Source organism: Gekko japonicus, unplaced genomic scaffold, assembly GCF_001447785.1.
Source record: "Gekko japonicus isolate JY-2015 unplaced genomic scaffold, Gekko_japonicus_V1.1 scaffold968, whole genome shotgun sequence".
NCBI lineage: Eukaryota > Metazoa > Chordata > Lepidosauria > Squamata > Gekkonidae > Gekko > Gekko japonicus.
This window is the reverse complement of record NW_015174872.1, coordinates 99,319-123,757: the sequence shown is the minus strand read 5'-3', so window position 1 is coordinate 123,757 and position 24,439 is coordinate 99,319. Positions and strand designations below refer to the sequence as shown.

The 24,439-nt window shown below is 44.7% G+C and overlaps 1 protein-coding gene across 1 annotated transcript in view; it reads left to right on the top strand.

Moving 5' to 3' along the window:
• The window catches only part of LOC107121815 (ankyrin repeat and sterile alpha motif domain-containing protein 1B-like), a gene marked incomplete at its 3' end in the record, with an annotated part of 257,150 nt that overhangs the window by 148,788 nt on the left and 83,923 nt on the right, over positions 1-24,439 (top strand). Inside the window, exon 9 of the mRNA XM_015424811.1 lies at positions 19,765-19,902. Coding sequence (XP_015280297.1) covers positions 19,765-19,902 — 138 coding nt within the window. The remainder of the gene's footprint in view (positions 1-19,764; positions 19,903-24,439) is intronic.

Genomic DNA, 24,439 nt, shown 5'->3' with positions numbered 1-24,439 from the left:
GGGGTGGGACCTCAGACAGGTACACTGCCATAGACTCCACCCTCCAAACCAGTAAGTCCCACATAGGGAACCATTGTTGCCAATCTCCAGGTGAGTGCTGGAGAGCACTCAGAATTACAACTGTTCTGCAGAAGGGAGGGCAGAAGTCAGCTGAAGTCAAAGGGGCAGATAATAGTAGGTTGATGGTTAGCTGGGAAGGAGATGGGGTTGCCAACTACATGCTGACAAATTCCTGGGGATTTGAGGGGTGGAGCCTGGAGAGGGTGGGGTTTGCAGAGGGGTGGGACCTCAGACAGGTAGAATGCCATAGACTACACCCTCCAAACCAGCCACTTTGTCCCGGGTAACAATTGCTGCCAATCTCCAGGTGAGGGCTAAAGATCACTCACAATTACAACTGCTCTTCAGGTAGCAGAGATCAGTTCCTCTGGAGAAAACAGTAGACTCTGTCATTATACCCTGCTGAGGTCACCACAGCAAATTGACACTGTTTGCCCAAAGCCAGAGCACTCCCCCAGAGCCTCTTTCTAGGTCTCGTTGTATTGCTTTCACAACGGGCTTTACTGCTAGTTATATATAAATCAAAAGTCAAAATCCAGTGTCTAAGGTGTCCATTCCAAATGTTTGAAAAATCTGACACAGGAAAACTTTCCAAAGAATTATCCTGCTGCGTAAGAAAGTTTGCTTTTTCCTGACTTCATTAGGGCGAGGAAGCTTGTAGCAAGTAAGGATCCACTTATGATACACTTATGATAAGTCTTTGAGAAAGGAATACAGCATAGTTCTATAAATCCTTATTAGTATTTAGCATTGGTTTGTCACAATTTCTTGCTTTCTTGTCACATACTAGTTAGACTGTGACCCCTCTTATGATTGCAGTTAGCTATGGTGGAAGAACATGCACATATTCTGCATTGTTTTATTAATCAGTATGTGAAACGGAGAACAGGGGCTGAATTCAGCAACTTGGACCTTAGTGCACATGCACAGTTTAAAGTACACATTAAGGAGAAATGCTGTTCTCACTTTTACTCAAGGAATTCCAGCTTCACGTTAAAAATAATGACTACCCTGCCCAAATTCTGGCTTTTAACTAAAATTTTTGGTAACTGTGTCCGAGGAGGCAAAAAATATCAGACTGTTCTTTTCAGGCCAGCTGACAACCTCCTCTCCTGCACATTGTTAGCACTTGACAAAGCAGGGATGAGTTGCATTGTATGTTTAAAGAAGGGGTCCCCAACATGGTCCCCATGAGCACCATGGCACCTGCCAACACCTTTCCTGAGGCCCACCAACTGTTTTGAGAAAGTGGGCAGGGCCAGGTGGGGCTATTCTTAGGGCTGCCAAGTGGGGGTGGGTAAACCCCTGCTTCGGAGGCCCAATTCCCGCCACCGCGGAATTGGGCCCTGGGGGGAACTTTGCCCTCTGAAGCACAGTGTGGCTGCGTCACCGGAGGTGAGGCAACCACGTCAATCACGTTGGGGGCATGGCCCCAATCGTCGGAGGGAAAACTCTATGGTTTTCCCTACGGCGATCGGGGCCACGCCTTCAACGTGATCGACGTTGCACGTCACTTACGGTGATGTGCTGGCGGCGTGCGAAGCGTGCACGCACATCGACAGACGGCTCCCAGAACCTGGCGAGGCTCCCCCGCCGGTAAGAAAAAATGACTTGGCAACCCTAGCTATTCTCCAGCAAGGCTTTTGATTGTCTGTGCAGATTTTTAAAATGTTGCTTTGGCAGCAGCTGCCCCACAGCACAAGGATCTTCACTGGGTGACTGAAGGTAAGCTACGGCAGCCATTTTGTGGCTGCATCCATCACACTGTATCAGAATTCCAAAGGTGCCCACATGTTAAAAAAGGTTGGGGACCCTTGGTTTAAAGGATGACATCACAGAAGATTTTCTAGGTACATTTTATTTCTTTATTATTTACATTACTTAGAACACTCTTTGTGCTTCATGAATCATGAAGACTAGCAGTGTAATATCAAGTCATCTTAAATGGAATATAATAGAGTAAAACCTGACCACTACCTATCTTACATTCACACTCATCTACTTCTGTGATATCACTGAAAGTCTGTGAATATTCTGATGGTAAAGGCTTTTCTTGGGCTGTTATAAGAGTTAGTAATAGAAGCATATTGAAGCCTTGTGTATTCAGTGTCTGTAAACATAAATAAAATGTTGAAGGACAGCCACAAACAGCTCAGCACCTTTGCATTCCACATGCAGGGCAAATGCACTGATGTACAATTTCGCTCAGATAGTACAGGCAGTAATGAACAATTGTAGTATCAGATAAGCAGCTAATAAAGGCTAGCCTACATAAAAATAAAACACATGGAAAACATGTGTAGAGCTAGATGGTATATTTGTTCACAGATTTTTAGAGAAAGTTTTGATAAAACGGGGAAAAGAGCACCACCTCCGATCTACAGGTCTTTCTGCACTGTCTACATATATTTCTTGCTACAGAATCAAGTTTTTTTCATAATGGGATTGTTTTTCAAAACAGTTTCTACATTAATGTATGTCACTAGCATGCTTGGAGAAATGCTTTTTATAAAGAATTTATTTTCCAATAGATGGCAGTCTGGTTCAATAATTTAAAGAACAGCACCAGCCATTTTATCTGAGAATATTTTTTGTGTCAGATGCTTACAGAATTAGCAGAGAAATGTTGAAAAATTAAAATGTTGAGTACTTTAAAGAAGAACCTGTTTTGAAAAGGCCTTTAACAATATATGGGATGAAATGTTGGAGAGAAAATTACGTATTATCAATTGAGTTTCAAACAAATACAAATGAGTATAAAGAATGATAAGATAAACTGACACAATTGGTCTAAGAGGAAGAATGCTAAGGGTGAATATGATAAATTAAAGATAATGTTACAGCTTCTAATTCACATTACATTTTTCAACCATGTATTTATTTTGGCCAGGGGAGTCAGATGAAGATCAGTCAACATACTAGATCTTTAGCTTATGTTGTCCATCTGTAATGCAGGCAAAAATAAAGACCACTGTTGAACCCAAAGTGTGGGAGGCCTTCCTGCAGTGTGGTCCACAACTAATATTCAAACATTTATGAATATGTTTATAAACCAAAACATACACACAAAAATTTTAACAGAGAGCCAGTTTGGTGTAGTGGTTAAGTGTGCAGACTCTAATCTGGGAGAACCGGGTTTGATTCCCCACTTGCACCTGCTTATGTGACCTTGGGTCAGTCACAAGCTCTGGCACAGCTGTTCCTGAAAGAGCAGTTTGTGTCAGAGTTCTCTCAGCCCCACCCACTTCACAGGGTGTCTGTTGTGGGGAGGGGAAGGGAAAGGAGTTTATATAAAACTATATTTTAAGAATAATTTAAACATTATTAGATAAAACAGAATCGTCAATTTTCACCCACTGTATTGGTAGACCAGAGAACAGGTCTACCCACCCCTTTCCACTATATTGGTAGACCTGGCCTCTATAGAACAGGTCTACCCAAACACCTCCTCCATCTCCCCAGCCCCAAGCGATTCTCCATGGCCAGTGCTGCATCCCAGGCTGCAAGGCAAGCCCCCTCCCCACACCCACCCAGCCCCAACAGCCATGTCACCAGGCTGGGCCACATGCCTTCTCCACCTTCCCCCCCCCAACCCCAAGTGAGCCTCTGCAGCTGGTGCCACAGCCCAGGCCGCAAGGCAAGCCCCCTCCCCACACCCACCTCAGCCCCGAGGGCGATACTGGGCTTGCATGCCTCCTCTACCTTCCCCCCAACCCCAAGTGAGCTTCCACGGCTGGCGCCACAGGCCTTCCCCACACCCACCCCAACCTCGACAGTCATGCTGCTGGCTGGGTTGCATGTCTTCTCCACAATCCCCCCAAGTGAGCCCCCTTCCCAACCTGGTCTCACAGCTTACCTTGCCTGAATCAGCTGTCTGGCATAGGCAGACTGGCTCCAGCTACCCCTTTCATAGTGCCCTCCCGCAGGCATTTCCATGTTGAGGAAATAGTGGAGGGTGTGGAGCATCACTCTCCTTTTAGCCCTACCTGCACTGAAAGGGCTCAAAGGAGTGGGAAGTAGTCACATTCCCTTCTGTCCTACACTGGGTAGGAGGGGGAAGCAGTATGCTTAGTGTGAGGGCACTAGATGGTCGCATCTTGCCTGGGGCCCCCAAAGACCTGGAGCCAGCCATAAGCACCACTGCTTAGGAAACTACTACAATGCAGTGGAAGTACCGCTACTGTCTATTCTTTTTAGTACAGGACAAAAGTGCATATGTGAATGCATAACATGGAACATGTGAATGGCCTCTTACAATCTGGTACTATGCATGATAATCCTAAAGTAAATCCTATACTGAAATAGGGCTTAGTTCCCAGAAAACAGATATACACTTGTAGCTTTACTTGCTTGTCACATAAAAAATGAGTTGCCAACATTTTTTTAATACAATAATACTTAGGACAATTATCAGATGTTTTCATATATTAAAAATATTCAAAACTGGAAGATAAAATAAGGAATTAAACATTAGGGATAAAATATTTTAATAAAATATTTTTAAATAAAAGCATAAATATATTTTTATTTTAATAGTTTCTATCTTGCTCTCTCCACCAAAAGCTTAAAGAAAATTAAAACAGTATAAAGAAACTAACATAATTTTACAAGTTTCTATTGTACTATATATTTCTATACTGTTTTTGTATAAGACAATTTAAAAAGACAAAAACATTAAAATAACAGCAGTAAAATAGTCATTTATTCCGCAGTACAGGAGCCTCAGAGTGTCAGCAACAATAAAATAAAATTTAAAATGATACAGCAAAACAATTGAAATTAACCAACACTAAAACAATCAGCAATAATAATCTAAAACAAAGACCAAAATGTTGCAATTCAGACCATAAATATTTAATTATTTTTTAAAAGCTCAAAAGAAAGTAGCTGGAATTGGAAGAGCATATAATTGGAAGCAGCAATTTGTAACATTTGTAATTAAAAGTGATTTCTAACCTATCAAGAAAATGGAAATAAAGTAAGTTCATCATTGATCTTCTTAATATTTATACAGTTTCAAAAGAGAGAATGATGCATTGTTAATAATATTTTAAATAGCTATAGTTGCATTAAATAAATAACCAGTGTATCCTCAGTTAGATATTCTTTTACTATTTGTATCTGTCATTCTAGTAAGGGAAACTGGTGGATTAGAAAAGATCAGCTAAGGGCAATGAAAATGATTAGAGTCATTGTAGAGCATCTAAATGAGAAAAGGAGATTTAAAAGCCTGAGTATTTACTTTTGAAAGAAGGAGATTAAGAAGAGATATGATAGATGTGGATAAAAGTAACAAATGTAACTGTGCTGCCAATGCCAATTGGACACTTGTATTCATTCTGCTGGATGATACCAGGGATGCTTGATGAATTTAAATGATTACAGATGTAAAATCCATGAAAGGAAAAGCAATTCTTTCATTAACATTACTTGTCAAGCAGTAAAACTGAATCAAACAGCTTAATCATAGAATCATAGAGTTGGAAGGGACTTCCAAGGTCATCTAGTCCAACCCCACGCACAATACAGGAAATTCAAAAATACCTCCCCCTCCACACCCGCAGTGACCACTGTTCCATGCCCAGAAGATGACAAAAAATCTCCAGAATCTCCAGCTAAACTGGCCTGGAGAAAAATTGCTTCCTGACCCCAATGTGGCAATCAGCATTTCGCTGGGCATGTAAGAAAGGGCCACAAGAATTAAGCACTGATGCAACACTTCCTGCCCTCCCTCTCATGATCTGCCTAAGTTCACTAAATCAGCATTGCTGTGGCCCTGTAGCTAGGGATTTTTTGTGAGGGGGCCTTGAGGGCCCCCACAAGCTAATTAAATTGGGGGGAGCTTCCCTCCCCCCAGCAAGGGCAGCCCTTCCCTCTGGAGTGTCTGGCTCCCTCCCTCCCCAAGGAGCCCCGGTGCCCTTTCCTGCATCACCACACTAAGGGTAGCCTGGCCTCCACCCTTGGCTCCCTCCCAGGGCTGGGAGAGTCATGGCATGCGGTGGCTGGGCTGGCCATGAAAGTGTGGCATGTGGGTACACTGGCATGCAGGAGCACAGCTGGGTGTGCCTGGCTAGGGCCAGACAAGGAGTTCACTTGCCTCCTTGCCCTGCCTGGGTGGGCTTACCTGCTGCTGGCCTCTCTACCCTGCTTCTTGTGCCACCCTCATCCTCCCCCACGACAGGCTGACAGGCAATCAGGGGGAGGGGGAGCCAAGGCTCAGGGAGGGAGACCCATAAAAACCACTAGGGGGTGGGGCCCTGTGGGCTCCGTGGTAGATACAGGCCTGCATTGCTGTCAGATGGCTACCTAGCCTCTGTCTGAAAACCTCCAAAGAAGGAGTGCCCATCACCTCCCGAGGAAGCCTGTTCCATTAAGGGACCGCTCTAACTGTCAGGAAGTACTTTCTAATGTTTAGCTGTTCCATCCTCTATATGACAGCCCTTCAAGTACTTGAAGATGTTTATCATATCACCTCTCAGTTGTCTCCTCTCCAGGTTAAATGTACCCAGCCCCTTTCTTCATAGGACTTGGTCTCCAGATCCCTCACCATCTTTGTTGCCCTCCTCTGCGCACGTTCCAGCTTGTCTATATCCTTCTTAAATTGTGGTGCCCCAAACTGGACACAATACTCTAGGAGAGGTCTAACCAGAGCAGAGTAAAGCGATACCATCACTTCTGTTGATAGAGCCCAAAATGGCATTTGCCTTTTTAGCTACTGTATCACACTGCTGTCCTATGTTCAGTGTATGGTCTAATAAGACCCCTAGATCCCTTTTGTACATACTACTGCCAAGAAAAGTCTCCCCTATTCTATAAGTATGCATTTGATTTTTCCTACCTAAATGCAGAACTTTACATTTATCCCCATTGAAATTCACTTTATTTGTTTTAGCCCAGTTTTCCTGTAAAGATCATCCTGTATCCTGACTCTGTCTTCTACCATATTTGCTACCCCTCCCAATTTAGTACCATCCGCAAATTTAATAAGCATTCCCTCTATTCCTTCATCCAAATAATAAAGATGTTGAACAAAACAGGTCCCAGGACAGATCCTTGTGGCACTCCACTTGTCACTCCTCTCCAAGAGGATGAGGAACCATTAACAAGCATTCTTTGGGTGCCAAACCACATTTTACCAACTTGTCAATAAGAATATTATGTGGAATTATCAAAAGCCTTACTGAAATCAATATAAACTATGTCTACAGCATTCCCCTGATCCAGCAAGGTAGTAACTCTCTCAACAAAAGATATAAGGTTAGTCTGACATGACTTGTTTGTGAGAAACCCATGCTGACTCTTAGCTGTCCTTTCTAAATGCTCAAGGACTATCTGTTTGATTATTTGTTCTAAAACTTTCCCAGGTATAGACATCAAGCTGATGGGTCAGTAGTTACCCAGATCCTCCTTTTCCCCCTTCTTGAAGATGGGGACAACATTTGCCTGCCTCCAACCTTCTGCTACCTCACCTGTTCTCCAAGAATTCTCAAAAATAATGGACAGAGGTTCAGAAATTACATCCACGAGTTCTTTTAGTACCCTTGGTTGCATTTTATCTGGCCCTGAGAACTTAGTTTCATTTAAAGAAACTAGGTGTTTATGTACTACCCCTATGCTGATCCTAGGCTGCAACTCCCTTCCCTCGTCTTGTGTTCCATTTTTGCCATGTTGAGTGCCGTTTCCCTCACAAGAGAAGACCTGTTACAATTTCACTTTCCTATCCCCGCAATGGGCCTACCATGTCCTTGCTCTTTTTCTTACTTTGAACATAAGAAAATAACCCTTTTATGTTGTTTTTAGTGTGTATCGCTAGCCTAAGCTCATACTGAGCTTTAGCTTTCCTAACTCTCTACAAGCACTGGTTATTTGTTTGTATTCATCCTTGGTTATAAGCCATCCTTCCACTTTATAAATGAGTCTTTTTTATTTCTCAAGTCTTTAGAAAGCTGTTTATGGCTTCTTTAGGCTCCTCCCATTTTCCCTTCTCATAGGAATCGTTTGTACTTGTGCCTTCGCTTTTAAGAAAGTCCCATCCCTCTTGAACTTCCTTCTCCTTAAGTATTTCTGACCATGGTATTCTACCCAGCATAACTTTATGTTTGTCAACATATTCTTTCCTGAAATCGAACCTATATGTCTGACTATGTACAGCTTTTACCTTCCCCAAGACTGTATATTCCAAAATTACATGGACCCTAATACCCAGGGTACCCACTACTTTCACCACATCAACCAATTCTTCCCTGTTTGTAAGAATCAAATCCAAAATAGCAGATCCCCTTGTTTCCCTCTCCACTTTCTGGAAAATGAAGTTGTCAGCAAGACAAGTCAGGAATTTATTGGACCTTTCATTTTTAGCAGAGCTGGACTTCCAACAGATATCCAGGTAATTGAAATCTCCCATGGCCACTGTGTCCCATCTCTTTGAGAACTTTTTAATCTGTTCTAGGAGTGTCTCATCTAAATCCTCTGCTTGGCTTGGTGGTCTATAGCAGACCCCCACCATAATATCATTATTATTTCTTACTCCTTTTATTTTTACGTAGAGACTCTCAACTGGAATTTCATGCTCAGATTCACATATTTCCTCACAGGTATATACCTCCTTTACATATAATGTGACTCCTCCACCCTTCCTTATTTGTCTGTCCCTTTTAAATAAATTGTACCCCTCAATCCTAATATTCCAATTGTGTGTGTCATCCCACCAAGTTTCAGTAATGCCTATTTGATCCTAGTCCCCTTACTGTATTAGGATTTCAAGTTCCTCCTGCTTGTTTCCCATACTATGTGCATTAGTGTAGAGACATCAGAATCCATGTTTTATGCACCCTGAGGTTTTCATTTCTGTACTTACATGAATTATAAAAAAGGATTTTGTATAGTGAGTGGGTTAAAAATTGCCCAGGGTTACCTGTATTGGAGCATCAAGGAATAAACAGATGCCAGACAGAAAATCTCTGCTTCATAATAATATTATACAACTGGCCAAGTAATTTGCTTTATTAGAAATGCCAAATAAAAATATAGACTTGTATCAGCATTGACGAGTTTAGAAGCCTGCAATAAGAGAATCTGAAGTATCACCTAGTTTTAACTTCTTGCACTGGCTAAAATAACTAGATTCTGGAGGAACAATCATGTTAGTCTGCTGCAAAAGAAATGGAACCTGGTGGTAAAGACTTATAATTTCTTATAGTATACCCCTTTCAAGGACTAGAGACTGCTTTATCAAATACATGTGCATTCATCTAAACAAACATGAGTACAGGATTAAAAAACAAGCAACAGGACCAATAGCCTGTAAAATTGATAAAATACAACCTGAGACTTTTCCAATACTGTTATGTCAAAACTGTTGTAAGGCAAGATAAGCACGGTGATCATTATTACCAACTAAGAATAAGGCCCATTGTGGAAATAAATACAACGAGCTCTAGAAAGAGGCTCTGGGTGGGTGCCCCGGCCTTGAGCACTCAGTGTCATTTTGCTGTGGCAACCTCAGCAGGGAATGATCTCTGCTACCTGAAGAACAGTTGTAATTTTGAGTGATCTCCAGCTCTCACCTGGAGATTGGCAACAATAGTTCCCCATGAGGAAATGGCTGGTTTGGAGGGTGGAGTCTATGGCATTGTACCTGTCTAAGGTTCCACCCCTTCTCAAACCCCATCCTCTCCAGGCTCCACCCCTCAAATCTCCAGGAACTTTCTAACCTGGAGTTGGCAACCTTATCTATTTCCTTCCCAGCCAACCATCAACCTACCTTTATCTGCCCCCCTGACTTCAGCTTTCCATCTCCTCCCCCCTCCTGAAGATCAATCGTAATTCTGAGTGATCTCCAGCCCCCACCTGGAGATTGGCAACAATAGTTCCCCATGAGGAAATGGCTGGTTTGGAGGGTGGAGTCTATGGCATTGTACTTGTCTGAGGTCTCACCCCTCCTGAAACCTCACCCTCTCCAGGCTCCATTCCTCAAATCTCCAGGAATTTCCCAGTGGAGTTGGCAACCCTATCTATTTCCCAGGCAATCATCAACCTACCTTTATTTCCCCTTCATTCTTCAGCTCCCCCCCCCACCTGCAGCCTCTACCGTGCTCTGAAGCCCTGACTGCTATGTCACATTGGCTGTTATACAGGGGCCATCTCAGCACGTAGAGTTTTCTCCATGTGGTAGATGGGCAAAAAGAATCCTTTGGAGTAATGAAGTAGTTCATAGTATGCTCCTGACAGTGTGAAACTATTTTAGAACTAAATGTTATTTTAGAAATCAGTCTACAGACTCATCCCCCAAGGCTGTTGAGTGTCTATGTATTTGAGCTTTAGCATCATTTTCAGAGAACAAGAGTGTTAGTCCTTTTATTTCTTATTAAACAAATATCACTATATCTAATAGCAAACTGGCTGAACCTTGTGTGGATGATGCAAGTTGCACAGACAAGATACAGAGGAGAAAGAATGACTGCCCAGGTATGCAGAAAAATGTGACTTACAAATTAACCAAAATATATTTTTTAAAAGCCTTAAAATTGTTTGACAAAACTAAAAATGCTTCAGGGGAGACAGACTGCTGCAGGCAGCTAAAGGGGGAAAAGGTGGTGGAGGAGAAGAGAAAGCAGTCTGCTCAAGCCTTTGTGAGTGTAGAGAACCTTTTTTTAGATTTGGAGGCTAGGAGTATTGGGATTTCTAAAATTGTTACCCCGCCCCCAGTTCCTTATAGCCTCCATCTAGTCAGTATATTTAATAGCAAAGTGACTTGCCACTGGAAATGAAAACAGCAAGACCAGGTCAGACAAGATAGGGTTCTCTACGGGCTCATGAGACTTGCAAGGAATGCGGAGAAATTTCTTTGGCAAAAGAGGGGGGAGGGGACCCAAAATGGTCTGATGAAAGCTTAATAGGCTTCAGAAGCCAGTTGCTGGGAGCAGTTGCATGTCAGTTAAACAAAAAATGGAGATGGAAGAGAAATAGATTTATTTAAAATATTTATACCCTGCTTTATCCCCTGAGCTTCTAGGCAGCAAACAAAGCAGCAACAGCTGCAAGGACTCCATAAGTGTCCAGCAACAAATTAAAAAACAATACTGTATACAATTAAAACACACAATTTAAACCAATACACATAGTTAAAAAGTACTCAGACTGCTCAAACCCCTGAGAGTTGGAGGAGAGACAAGGGGGTAGAGATGGGTTTATTACAAAGCAGAAGAAAGCCCTGTAAATAATAGAGTTCCATTATATTATTTTTTTAAACTAATACTTGAGGTAGGAGCTTCACTCCAGGAAAAAAATGTAGCAGCTAAAGAAATCTATTGTTCTTGCTGTCCCTGATCTTGTGAAAGGAGTCAAAAGCCTCAGCTGTCGTTATCTAACTGCATATTCAAGCTGTCACTATTGCCTTGGAACCAATAGCTGTGCATTGGCATGTAGATGGAATGAGTGCTAGTTAGGGGAGGTGGGCATGGGCCAACTATTACATTACTTTTTTAATGTGAAAGGAGTGAGTGACTTGAGTTCCAGCTTGAGAAAGTGGATTTATTAAATATACACTTCTGTTCATGATTTAGCATTGGGGACAGTCCATAGGTGATGACTGGGTTGCAGAAAGCAGCCCTGGTTAAGTTCAGGAACCGATAGGGAGGCAGGCAGCTGTCTTGAGCACACAATGCTAGGCAGGGGTCTTGAATGGAAGATATTGGGTTGGGACCTAGCAGTATGGCTAAGGCTGGGAAGCAGAGCCTGGATCAGAGAGTTCAGGGTTCTGCAAACAGGTGTTTGAATACATTTGTGCTGGCCAGTGTGTGATAGTGAAGTCATATTCTTGCTGTTTCCTACTCTGGGAACTACTTGGTGATTGTTCTTAAGGGGTTTTTATTATATTTATTTGATTTGATAAGGCTCAGGGCAGTGGACTACATTATCACAAAAATATTTACAGATCAGAATAAAAACAATAAAAACAGTAAACAATTCTGTGATTTATATTGATGGTACTTAAATTACCAATTTTGTCTTTACCCCATGGTGGGGGGGGGGGAGGAGAGAGGAGGAAACCAGGCTTGATGGAAACCGTTGCTGTCCTCAACCATAGGGCTGGTGAAACATCTCCGTCTTACAGGCCCTGCAGAACTGCACTAGGTCCTGCAGGGCACAGGTGTCATTTGGCAGAGAGCTCCATCAGGGCTGAAAAGGCCCTGGCTCTGGTTGAGGACAGCCAGGTATCTTTTGGGCCAGGGATCACCAGAAGATTTTTCTCCCCAGAGTGTAGTGCTCTTCTGTGGGTATACCAGGAGACACAGTCCCATAGATACGTTGATCCCAGACCATTTATGGCCTTAAAAGTTTAATACCAGAACCTTGAACTTGATCTGGTATTCAACCTGGATCCAGTGCAGCTGGCAAAGCCTTGGTTGAATATGTGCTGTCAATGGGGTTCCAGTAAGAACCTGAGCAGCTGCATTCTGGACCAATTGTCATTTCCAGATCAGTCTCAAGGGTAGCCATGTGTACAGAGAGTTACAGTAGTCTAGCCGGGAGGTGACCATTGCATGGATTACTGTGGCTAGATCAGGGTGAGACAGGAAGTGGGCCAGTTGCTGGACCTGACACAGTTGAAGAAACACCAATCGAGCAACATTTGTGATCTGCATCTCTATTAATAAGGAGGCATCCAGAAGCACACCCAGGCTCTTGGTGGTTGGCACCAGTGCTAGAGGGGCACCCTCAAGAAGAAGAAGAAGAGATTGGATTTATACCCCGCTCTTCACTACCCAAAGGTGTCTCAGAGCGGCTTACAAACTCCTTTCCCTTCCCCTCCCCACAACAGACACCCTGTGAGGTAGGTGGGGCTGAGAGAACTCTGAGACTGCTCTTTTTCAAGAACAGCTGTGCCAGAATTATGGCTTGCCCAAGGTCATCCAGCCAGGTGCAAGTAGAGGAGTGGGGAATCAAACCCGGTTCTCTTGCTAGCTGGGCAAGAGGCCACATATAGATTGAACAATATTGGAGAGAGGGAGGAAAATTATGTTATCAGAGAACTGAAGCTGTCCTATGAAATACATGGGTACATGTTGTGGTGCTCCTTATGCCCTTGGCTGTCCTTCTGTCCCCTTACAGGCCAACCAGAGGCTCTGAGGAGTGCTCTGCCTCTTCCATTTCCCTCTATGGTCTGCCCACACCCGGTCCTGGCCTGTTTCTGCCTTCCCAGTAATCACTGCCAGGCCACCCGGTCTCCTTGCCCACTGTTCCAAAACTGCTGCTACCTCCACCCTCTCCTGGCCCCACCAGGCATCTTCCAGTCCAACACGGCCTACAGAGAGCTGTTGCTGGCTGTTTCTGCCTTCTTGTTTGCCTCTTGCCAGTAAGTGTGCTGTGAGTGACTAGGAGACTGCCTTTTGTCTCACAGAGGTGGGCTGGGGGCTGTCCCTAGCCCTGGCATTCATCTAAATTTAATGCACCAACTAGACTATCACTAACAACACAACTTCTGTAATTGCGGTAGCCCTTTGGATTATGGACATTTATGTCCGCCATGGGGCATGTCTCAGCACATGAAAAGGTTCAGGAACAATATCACCTACCCCCCCCCCCCCATTGTGGCACCCATCAGGATGAGGCCCTGATGTTTTTTAAAGGGTCAAATTAATCCCTAAAATGGTAGTGGCCACAGGTCAAACCTATGGCTGCTGTACAATCTAGTTTGGCTCTTAGCTTAGACCTGACCAGAAGCAATAGCAAATGTAGGCTCACCTGTTAAGATTCTTTGTATTTCATTTCGGTTTTCAAAGTTTTTTAATTGTACTGATGAATTTATGTGTGTTTGATTTGTGTTTCTATTTTGTAAGTTGCTTTATGGGCATTGCTGAAAAGACAAGTAAAAATAAAACAAAAAATAAAATATCTTTAATGGGAAAAAATGTAATGTCTGAATTATCCCTGCTACAAGTGATGCAGTGCAAATGCTTTCTATTCTTAGCCATCTGTCCTCAGCATTTATCTAAAGTCAATGGAATCATGGCTTTGCATAGGTATACCCCCTACCTTCAGACACCATTTCTGTAATGCAAAGATATCTTAAAGAAGCAATTGACTGCATTTGGCAATTACACATTTTCCTCTGAAAAGAATGTATTTAAAAACAAAAATAGTATAAGCTAGAAAGAAGATAATAAAATGGTGACCACTGCCTACTCACTTACCGTATGATTTCCCCCCTGCTTCTTTAATCTCTGTTCCCTGCTGTAGCATGAAGAATAATGCATTTTCTATAAGCCCCATCATTCTACCACCCACTTATTCACCCTCACTTTCACAGTAGAAAGCAAAAGCCGGGGGGGGGGGGGCGGGTTGTTTTAGAGCTAATTTGCTTCCAGATATGTTGCATTGGATTTCTACATTTGTTTATATGAGTAATATTCTCATACTGTCTGCATCATAACTACATGTCTACATATTAGGGATGTGCAGTGGAAAAAAATGTTATTTTAATTCCACATTGTAAATTAAGAAAGGGAAGGTGCATTGATTTTAAGAATTCTCAGAAATATTGTTATCATATTGTGAAGACTTGTTGGGTTCCATTTTCATTAATATTGTATTGGATGTCTGCCAATTGATTTCCATGTGGGGAAAATGACAAGTATTCCTGAGCAGACATTTTTCATCCAATGGTATCAAAATATCAGGGAACCTAGTCCACTCTCTCTTCTAAAGATTCCCCAAGTTTCAAGTGAATTGAACAAAGGGGTCTGGTTTTACAGCCCCTTGAATAAGGTGCCCCCAAGGGATCAATAATACACACAGAAATAAAAAACAAGAAGCAAACCCCTCAGAAACTAAGAAAAGGAAAGGCTGATCTAAAATTACCGATTAAGCTGGACAGAATCCAAAAGCACAATGAAAATAATGCCTGTCCTAAATTACCCCCTCCCTGCTAACAAATGGCACCCCCTTTACCCCCCCATGAAAAAGGATGCAGAAAGGTTAGCTAATACTAATAAGTTAATAATCAAAATGAATCAAACCAATCTGTCAAGAAGAGTCCAACTCAGTAGGGGACCGCGGTGGGTCAGAGGTTAAGACTGGGGTACATTGTACCCCAGTGTTAGCCGCCCTGAGCCCGCTCACGGGATGGGCGGGGTATAAATATAATTAATAAATAAATAAGACACTGAGCTGCAGACTGGAAGGTCTGTAGTTCAGCAGTTCAAGGCCCTAGTGCTGTGTGATGGAGTGAGCTCCCGTCTCTGGCCCCAGCTGCTGCCAACCTAGCAGTTTGAAAGCAAGAAATTGTAAGTAGATAAATAGGTACTGTTGTGGTGGATTTGGGTGGTCAAAGGAAGCTCACACTGTGGTAACACAAATATACTTCTTTAATTGCAGACAACAACACAAGCCACGATATACATAAAGATGGAACAAAGTTTAAGTCCAGTGGCACCTTTAAGACCAACAAAGTTTAATTTTGGGTATAAGTTTTCATGTGCATGCACACGTCATCAATGTATCTGATGAAGCGTGCATGCACACGAAAGCTTATACCCAGAATTAAATGTTGTTGGTCTTAAAGGTACTTCTAGATTCAAACTTCATCCTGTTGCTTCAGACCAACACAGCTACCCACCTGAATATGCATAAAGATGGTTTCTCACATTCCTTCAGCCACTGACAGGATTCTTACAGCAGCAACCGCTCCAGATCTCCACTAAAGCCCACTTGCTATGGTTTCCTCTTTTATACCCTGCTTAGGTGCCACCTCCTAATATGAGTATCACCTGGTGCTCATGCTGAGTCAAGTTCTACTGCTTGCACCTGACACTCCATTGGGAAGGCTGAAGTCTGCAGCCAGTTTGATGGAACCTAGCTGCCAATGTACTCTGAGACAAGATAAAATTACCTGACAAACACCATTCCATGCATCAAGGGGTTCTTCTGCGATGGCACTATAGCAGCATATTTGATTAGCAGGGAAAAATGAAGTGTGTTTTAAATGTTATATTCAAATAAATGCAAAGCTTTCTGTTTAAATTACTCTTATTGGAAAAATAGCTAAAACAAATTAAATACAATACCAAGGCAATCCTATTCAGAGTTACTCTAGACTAAGCCCATTGCAATCAAGTGCCTTAGAATGGAGTAATTCTGCATAGGATTTTACTGTATAGCATGTTGTCTGAGATCAGAGGAATCCCCAGACTTACTGATGTGCTATGTGTTACGCCAACTGCTTTATTTACAGCAGAGGCTAACTAAATTTTTAACGTGAGTTCTGGCCAGCTATATCAGGGTGGTGTCCAGACCCAGAGTCCCAGTAACGTAGACCACACAGGTGTTTTACAAATAATTTCTTTACTAAGCAATATCAAAGTCACATACACACAAAAACATCAGTCTCACTTCGCATATGTTCAAGTTTCCTTTAGAGTTACAGAAATAGAAATAAAATAGATTCTCAGTTACTTGGAGGTAGGTAGGTATTTCGATTTATACTCGCCTGTTCCAGAAGTCTTGTCTGTTGCAATGGGAATGGGGTAGAAAGTAATACCTAGGGGTTTAAGCTAAATCACACCTGCTAGAACCAGCTAAGCAAGTATGGATCTCGTTGGCTGCAGTCCAAGAGATCTTAAGGTAGACAAAGGATTGTTGGACAGAAAGCTGGACCTTAGGGGTAGTAAAGAAGATAGAGGTCGTAGAGAAGGGAGGTGGCTAGCAAAGACCTAGGGTTTGGGTCTTTACTTTTATAGTTGAATCTCCAGGTGGGTGGTACCTTGCCAATCTGTAATCCCACCTATTTACAAGTCCATACCATAGTTCTTCCTATTGGTGCATGTAGAAATGGGCAGGTATTCTATGGGTTGGGCCAATATTTGAAATACTACACTCTATCTCATGGAATAGCCATCTGGCCAGGTGTGAAATGTGGACTTCCTGCATCCTCTTTGAAGTACAAACGAATCTTGGCTTTACCAGGCATAAACAGGAAACTTGCAATACAGATGCAGATCAGGTCCGTGTCCTGTGTGACAACCAGTCTTTTCAGTAATGGGGGAATCTCTTTCTTGGGTTGTTGTTCTCTGCTCACAATGGCTAACATGTGCTCTTTCTTCCCATGATGCTCTGAGCTGAATGTGTGCAAGCTACATTAACATAAAATGCAGGCAAGTATTCCCTATGTGAAGTCTCTCACAGTAGGTGATGCAAACAGCTTCCTTTGGCTCATGGTATACAGATGTGTGCACAGTCCATTTGTAGCGTGTGTGTGTAGCAGATATAAAACCATAACTTAGTTCATTTCCCAACATATGGCAGGGTAGGGGAGAAGTGCTGTGATCCTGCCAACCCAACAGCTAACCAACAGCATCTCTGGAGGGATTCAGGAGGGCTAGAAGCTGGCCTTTTGTGGTGATTATATTAGCCCTCTCATCATGTCAGAGAAGACATATGAATAAGAACTTGGCTTTGGTTTTTATCCCCCCAATATCCAGTTGGTATCTTTTCACCCATAATTTAAATTCATTATTCTGAGTTTTATCCTCTGGTGCCAAGAACAACAGCTCCTTGCCCTCCTCTAAGTGACAGCCTTTCAAATACTTAAAGAGGACAATCATGCCCCCCTTCAACCTCCTCCAGACTGAGCATTCCCAAGTTCCTCAGTCTTTCCTTGTAGGGCTTGGTCTCCAGGCCCCTGATCATCCTTGTTGCTGTCCTCTATGCCCACTCCATTCTGTCCATATTCTTTTTGAAATGAGATCTCCAGAACTGCACACAATACTCCAGGTGCAGCCTGCAATGCCACATTCAGTGGGACTATGACATCTTGCTATTTGGATGTTATACCTCTGTTGATGCACCACAGAAGCATAACATCCAAATTGCAAAATGTCTGAAGCAGGCAGAGTTTTAGAATATGAACTAGAAGCTTGCTCTTTGCTACTGGCCCGTTACTGTTTTCTGCTACAAATTTTGTAAGTCTTTAAGGTGCTACTGGACTCTTACTCTTTTCTAGAAGCTTGAGGTTAATGAAATAGCCAGCATTAAGATTTGAGGAAAGGGATGTTGTGTCCATCGTGAAGGGATGCAAAGATAACTCTGCTTGTTTCATACATAATCCCTAAACTGAAGTGTTTTTGCTTTTATTAAGTAATTGCTTTGCATTCCTTTGGCACAGTGCTTAAAACAGTTCTAGCATTATATTTTCAAAGATCGGATCTAATTATGAAAAAGTAGATAGATGGATAGATCTATAATCCATGTATTGCTTCTGTATAGTAATATGAACAATATATTTAAATCTTTCAGACTTCATACTCTTCAAAGTTCACCTTGCCATCCTAATAATGTGAACAAGATTGCTTGTTTCTATGGCAACACACAATGTAGTACCACTTCATTGTTAAAATAATTTAATGAAGTAACACATTAAGAAATGTTTTGAAAATGAATTTACAAATGCACAGCATATAAGAAAGTATTTTTTAAATTCAGAATTATAACAGTTCAAGTCATGTAATGAAAGACATGAAACTTATTTCGCTGAGAAAGTCCAAGTTTAATGTTTAAATCTGACCAGTGAACTGCTTTGATATATAAACTTGTAAATTCCAAAAAAAGTGCTACGTCTTGTGTCAAAAAGTCTCTGTTAAATAATAGTTTTGTATGTTCCTTATTTTGTGAAGAATCTTATGTAATTCATATGACATCACAATGAAGCTGCAAAGGAGAAATGAGAACCTGTACATTGTTACAGGTTTCTGCAGCTGCAAAAGGAAACTATTAATCCTCCATGGTTTACTAATGAAAACCTTCAACAATGAAAGAAGATCTAAGTACATGAAGGCGTATAACCTGGCTGGAAGACTAGGGCCACAATCCAACACAGTAGGTAGGGTTAAGTCCATGTAAATGTTTGGCCGACTTTGATATAGTATGATCTGGGTAGTCATACCAGAATGCTGAAGAAAAAAAATAGGAAATAAAGGTTACTATTAAATACAATGTATTTAAGTAGCTTGAATCCAAAAATTCTACATATTTTATTACAATTTATTCTTTTCCCTATCTTGCCATGGATCAAGTGGCAGCATTTTAAAATCAAAAGAAGAAAAGTGAATTCTAAGATACTAATATTTACCAGGATCCCAATATTTGCTATGTGCTACTTGTATTAAAATAGTACAGTTACAAAATTCAGTTCAGGTGGGTGTATTGAATTCCAATTAATTTGTAGAGGTTGGACCCGTGAAGGAAGGAGTCACACAATGGATATCACCCCCCTTCTCCCAAGAATCTCCTGAGGTCCTTGGAAAACTAATCCTGACTGCTGGAAGACCCTCAGAATAAAAGTGAGTTGCAACACTGGGGACTGCACAGATCACCTGCCCATCCCTTGGGTGAGTGGTTGCTGTGCTAGTAGAATAGCCTATTCAGGAGGAGAAGGGATGATTTCTGTCAATTTCCCTTTGTTCCTCTAGTCCACCACACTGCGTTCCACTCTATAACTGAAGATCCCACAACCTTCAGGCGCATAGTTCACAAGATGCAGGAAACTGAATGGGAAAAACCAGTTCCATAAACAACTCCTCCATAGAATCTAATATTGTCTATATTATTAGTCAAAAAAATCTGAAGTGTAAAAAAATAAGACATTGCCTTTTTATTAATAGACAGTATACTTAATTATGAAAGTCCTACTTTATCCTTTATCCTTAGAGACCATCTTCAACAAATCTGTCACCAGCAGAAGAGGAAGAAGAAGAAGGAGGTGAAAGTTGTGGACCTACTGGATTGTGGGAAGCTCTGACACCCTGTAATGGATGCAGGAATCTTGGATTTCCCAGTCTTACTCAGGTATTTACTTGATTTCTGATTTTCTTCTTGAATATTTTTAACAAAAGATCTTCAATTATAGTTTTATGTGCTTTTTTAAAAATACTGAATATTAGACCACAGGGCCAAAACACGTCTACCTCTCCCTCACCGCACACTGGTGGCAACCCAAGGAGTTCCAGGGTGGGCAGGGGGAGCTGCCACCCCATTCTGGGATGAGCATGCTTCCGTCCAGCTACAAGGTGGTGCTCCTCCATGCTCAAGCCGGTTTAAACCAAGATGTGGGATTTGGTAATTCTTGCTTAGTTGCTGTATCACAATTTTTCGTTACTAGCTTAGTTTTTTTATAGTTAATTTTAAGTCCCGCAACTTGTCCATATTCTCAAATCACTTTTAATAATTCTTGTATAGATTCCTTAGGGTTTTCTAAAATAAATAAAAGGTCATCAGCAAATGCCAGCAATTTATGTTCCAAACCTTTTATTTTCAGTCCTTGAATATATTCATTCTGTCTTACTATATCGTTAAGTGTTTCTAGAGCAAAAATAAACAATAGTGGAGCACACATTGGTGAATATCTCTGCAGCCATTCGGAGAAGCCTGAAGACCTGGTTTTGGGGGAAACAGATCACCCATGGCTATCTGATCCTTCACCTCAGAGTTCCTTCTCTCTCTCTCCCTCTCCTCCTTTGCCCCTCGGCGACCAAGTCTCAAACCACTTTCTGGGGCAGGGAGCTGGCACTGACAAAGTCTCCTGGGCACAGGCTGTGGGTCTTCTCTCCTTTCTGCACCCCGCCTCCCTGGTTGCTGAAGTCCCTCACCTCATAGTTCTCTCTTTGGCCTGGAAAGTGGGCACCCCACTCTCTAACCGTTTCCTGGGGGAGGTTTGCAGACTGCCCTTGGCATTGACTGCGGGGCTCACATTTCTTCTTTGAAAGAGCACCCCCCCTTTTTGCTTGGGTCACTGTAGTCCTGGACTTGGGAGTTCTTTGTCTCCCGTGGCAAGTGGGCACCCCACTGTCAAAGCAATTTCTGGGGGGGGGGCTAACTGTCCTTGACACTGACTGCGGGGCTTGCCTTCACTGCGCCTGCCAAAATAAAGAAACCCTTCTCCCTGGGTGGGTGGATCAAGTCTCTACCTTTGGGTCCCCCTCTTTCCTCTGACTGCTGGCTGTGAGGACTTTCCTAGACTGACCCTGTTGAAAGGGGGAAAACCCTTTCTCCCTGGGTGAGTCGAGTGTCTGCCTTCGGCCCCCCTCCTCTGCCAACTAGGCTCCGAACCCACCGACCCTTGCAGCATTTCCCCGCGGCTCGAGCAGCCACTCTTTCATCCCCATTACCTGGATCTTATGTGTGGGGACATGAGGCCCCCCCAAAGGGGTCATAGTCACGGGCATGGGCAGATGGGAAGACAGGGCACACTGACTACAGGTGGTGGGATACGACTGCGTTCTCCCACACTGGTGCCCTCCTTCTCAGGCACTTTGTCAGTGGCCTCCGTGTCAGGTTCCCCTGCAGCATCCACTGGTCTGGTCTTGGTCACTGGATGAGAGCCCCCCCTGTTCCAGGTCGGCTGCGGGGGCAAAGTATGTGTGAGAGGGAGGAGACCGACGTCGCTAGTGGCAAGAGTGGTGACGATGGCCGAAGCGTGCCATCGTGTTCCGTGCCCAGGGATTCCAGGCCACGATCACCTGCCTGTCCCTCAACCGTCAGTACGCCCCCTATCAGTCCAGGGTCTGAGAAAGAGGTTCTGCCTGAAAAGTGCCCTTCTGATGGGTGTGGGAGCATGGCTGCAGCCTACTGCATGGAATTACTTCCACATCCCACGCAGTGATCCCTGTGTGGTGGAGTGCCAGGTGTATGGGGTACATGTTCGTCGGGGGAGAGATCCGCATCATTTAACCACTAGTGTTCTACAGAGGCACTTGTGTCAGTTGCACCCCAATTTTACTCCACTGGAGGGTGGACCCCCTGAGCCTGCCGCTGGGAATGGGGCGCAGACTCCAAGTTGATGGGGAGAGGGAGGTCGGGATGGATGGGCCACCATGGTGGGGTCTCTGCCCTCCCCTATGGGTTCCCCCAGGCAAACCACCCTTCAAGAGATCATGCTCGTTGGGTCCACCCCAGTGCCTGGAAAGGGGATGAGGCAGGCCCGTAGGCTGCGTGGGGCCCTGGGGGCCCGGCCTCCCCACGGGGTTTGTGGGGGCCCCTCCCCCGATCCTCTGCTCCTCCCCCCATGGCCTCGGGAGGGAGGGAGAGAGGCGGCGGCCTGTCGGAGGGAAGGAGCGCATCGGCGCTGGCAGCCAGCAAGCGGTCCCTGTGAGCGTCTCCCCCAGGCCCCAGAGCGGCGCTTCTAGTCCGAGGGTGGCTGGCCGGCACTTCCTAACACCCCCCGAGCCCCCGCCCCCACCTCCCGCCTTGCTTCTCAACATTGCAGCAGCGGCAGCGCTCAGTGTGACTCTCCATCCACGCGGGAGCCGGCAGCGTTGTGTGGGACTTCAGGGGGCCGCTGTGCTTATGCTTTCCATGTAGTTTTTTTTTTGGTGTTCAGTCGCAGTCGAGTCCGACTCTTTGCGACCCCATGGTAGACCAGATCACGGCAGGCCTCCCCCCTTCCCCTCCTCCCCCTCCCCTCCCCCCCTCCTCGGAGGATGGACGGAACGGAGGCACTCAAGGGAAGTTCGACCTCCTCCGCTCTGCCTCCGCTGCTCCGGCTCCGCCCCTCCACCCCTCCCAGCACTCAAGGCGGGGTTACAGACTCCGCCTCTGTCTGCTGAGCTCCTGGCCTGCTGCCCACGCGCACGCTGCCTGCTTCGCGCCTCCGATCGACTGCACGTGTCGATGGTGAGCTGAGCTGCCCTCTTGGAAGTTGGTGGAACCCACTGCAAGGTGAAGTGAGTGCTGCTGCGTGCGCCGGCGCCCTGTCGGTCCACCGCCTGGCCAGCCATCTCCCCGTGTGACTGTCCCATCCCTTCTCTCCCCCCCAGTCTTTGCAGGGCCGCGCTGACGGTGTGACTGTCCCTTCCCCCCCCCCCCCGCCCCCAGTCTTTGCAGGGCCGCGCAGGCCCCTGCAGTGCAAAGCCTTCTCTGCCCCCCCCCCTAGTCTTTGCAGGGCTGTGCTGAGATGCAGGCGGCAGGCAGGCCCCTGCAAAACCTTCTCCAATGACCGGGACCCCCGTCTTTGCAGGGCCCGTGGGCCTGCAAAGCCTTTCCTTCTCTGCCCCGGTCTGTCTTCTCCAGGCCTAGTTTAGCACCCTCAAGTTTCAAAGCCTGGCTATAAGAACCGGCTATTCTTTTGGATTTTGACTTGAGAAGTTCCTTCCATCTCTCAGAGAATAATAATTCTGACACTGTGCACTGGGGCTGTGAGAGGGAGGCCAATGAACTAAAAGCTGCTGTGAACCCTGAGAATGCACTGAGCCAGTGTGGGGTAGTGGTAAGAATGTTGGTCTATGAGACCCAGGTTCAAGTCCCCACTTTCCAATGGAAGCTTGCTGGGTGACCTCAGGCAAGTCACAAACTAGGGTTGCCAAATCGGGCCGGGGGGCGGTGAACCCCCCGCTTCCGCGGCCCGATTTCCGTCGCAGGGGAATTCCGACCCGGGGGGAACCCCGCCCCCCAAGCTGCGTCACCGGAGGTGACGCAGCCACGTTGCCGACGAGCTCAGCCACGCCCCCAACGTCAGCACGTCGCCCGTCACTTCCGGCGACGTGCTACCGACGCACGCACATCGGGACGACTCCCGAACCGCGGCGACGCTCCCCCGCCGCGGGGGGAAGAAGATTTGGCAACCCTATCACAAACTCTCAACCTTGCCTACCTCTCAGGATTGTTGTGAGGGTAAAATGTGGGAAGTGGAGAATGGTGTAAGCTGCTTTGGGTCCCCATCGGGGAGACAGGCAGGGTGTAAATGAAGTGAATGAATCAATGCAGGGGAAGGTGCCGGCTGAAGCTGTACATGGTTCAGTTCTGTTTTGTACCACTAGATAGTCATGCTTCTACTGTCTCTCAGCATTGGGTGCAACAAGTCCGTAGTTCCTGATGCAGTGATGCTCCACACAATCCCATCTCAGGAGGCTGCCTGTTGCATCTCCGCATGAGTCTGTGCTCTGAGCCCATCTCCCTCCATTCAAAGGTTCACACAGAAGCACAGAACATGAGCCACACTTGTGAGGGTGGGTGATCCATCCTCTTGCACACTCTAGTAAAGTCTATCTCCCAATTTAATGTAGGGGGGAAAGTACCAGATATAATATGGGGAAAATTTTCCCCTCAGACTGAGCCACCCCTTTCCTAGAAGAGTACAGCTTCTCAAAAGGAGAATAAGCAGTGTGGATTTAACTAAGATTTCCTCCCGTTTCCATCATAGGGAAACTTAGGCGACTTTGAATCAAGACTCAATATCTTATCCGTCAGGTCATTTCAAAGTGAATAATCTCGACTGTTTAGCCTTTGTGGGTCAGTCCCAGGACTGATGCTAGGAGTCACGGTAAGGCAGAGATGTTCCACCAGGCATTTGCTTGAGGCCAGCGACGATTTCCATCTGTCTGGCATTCCT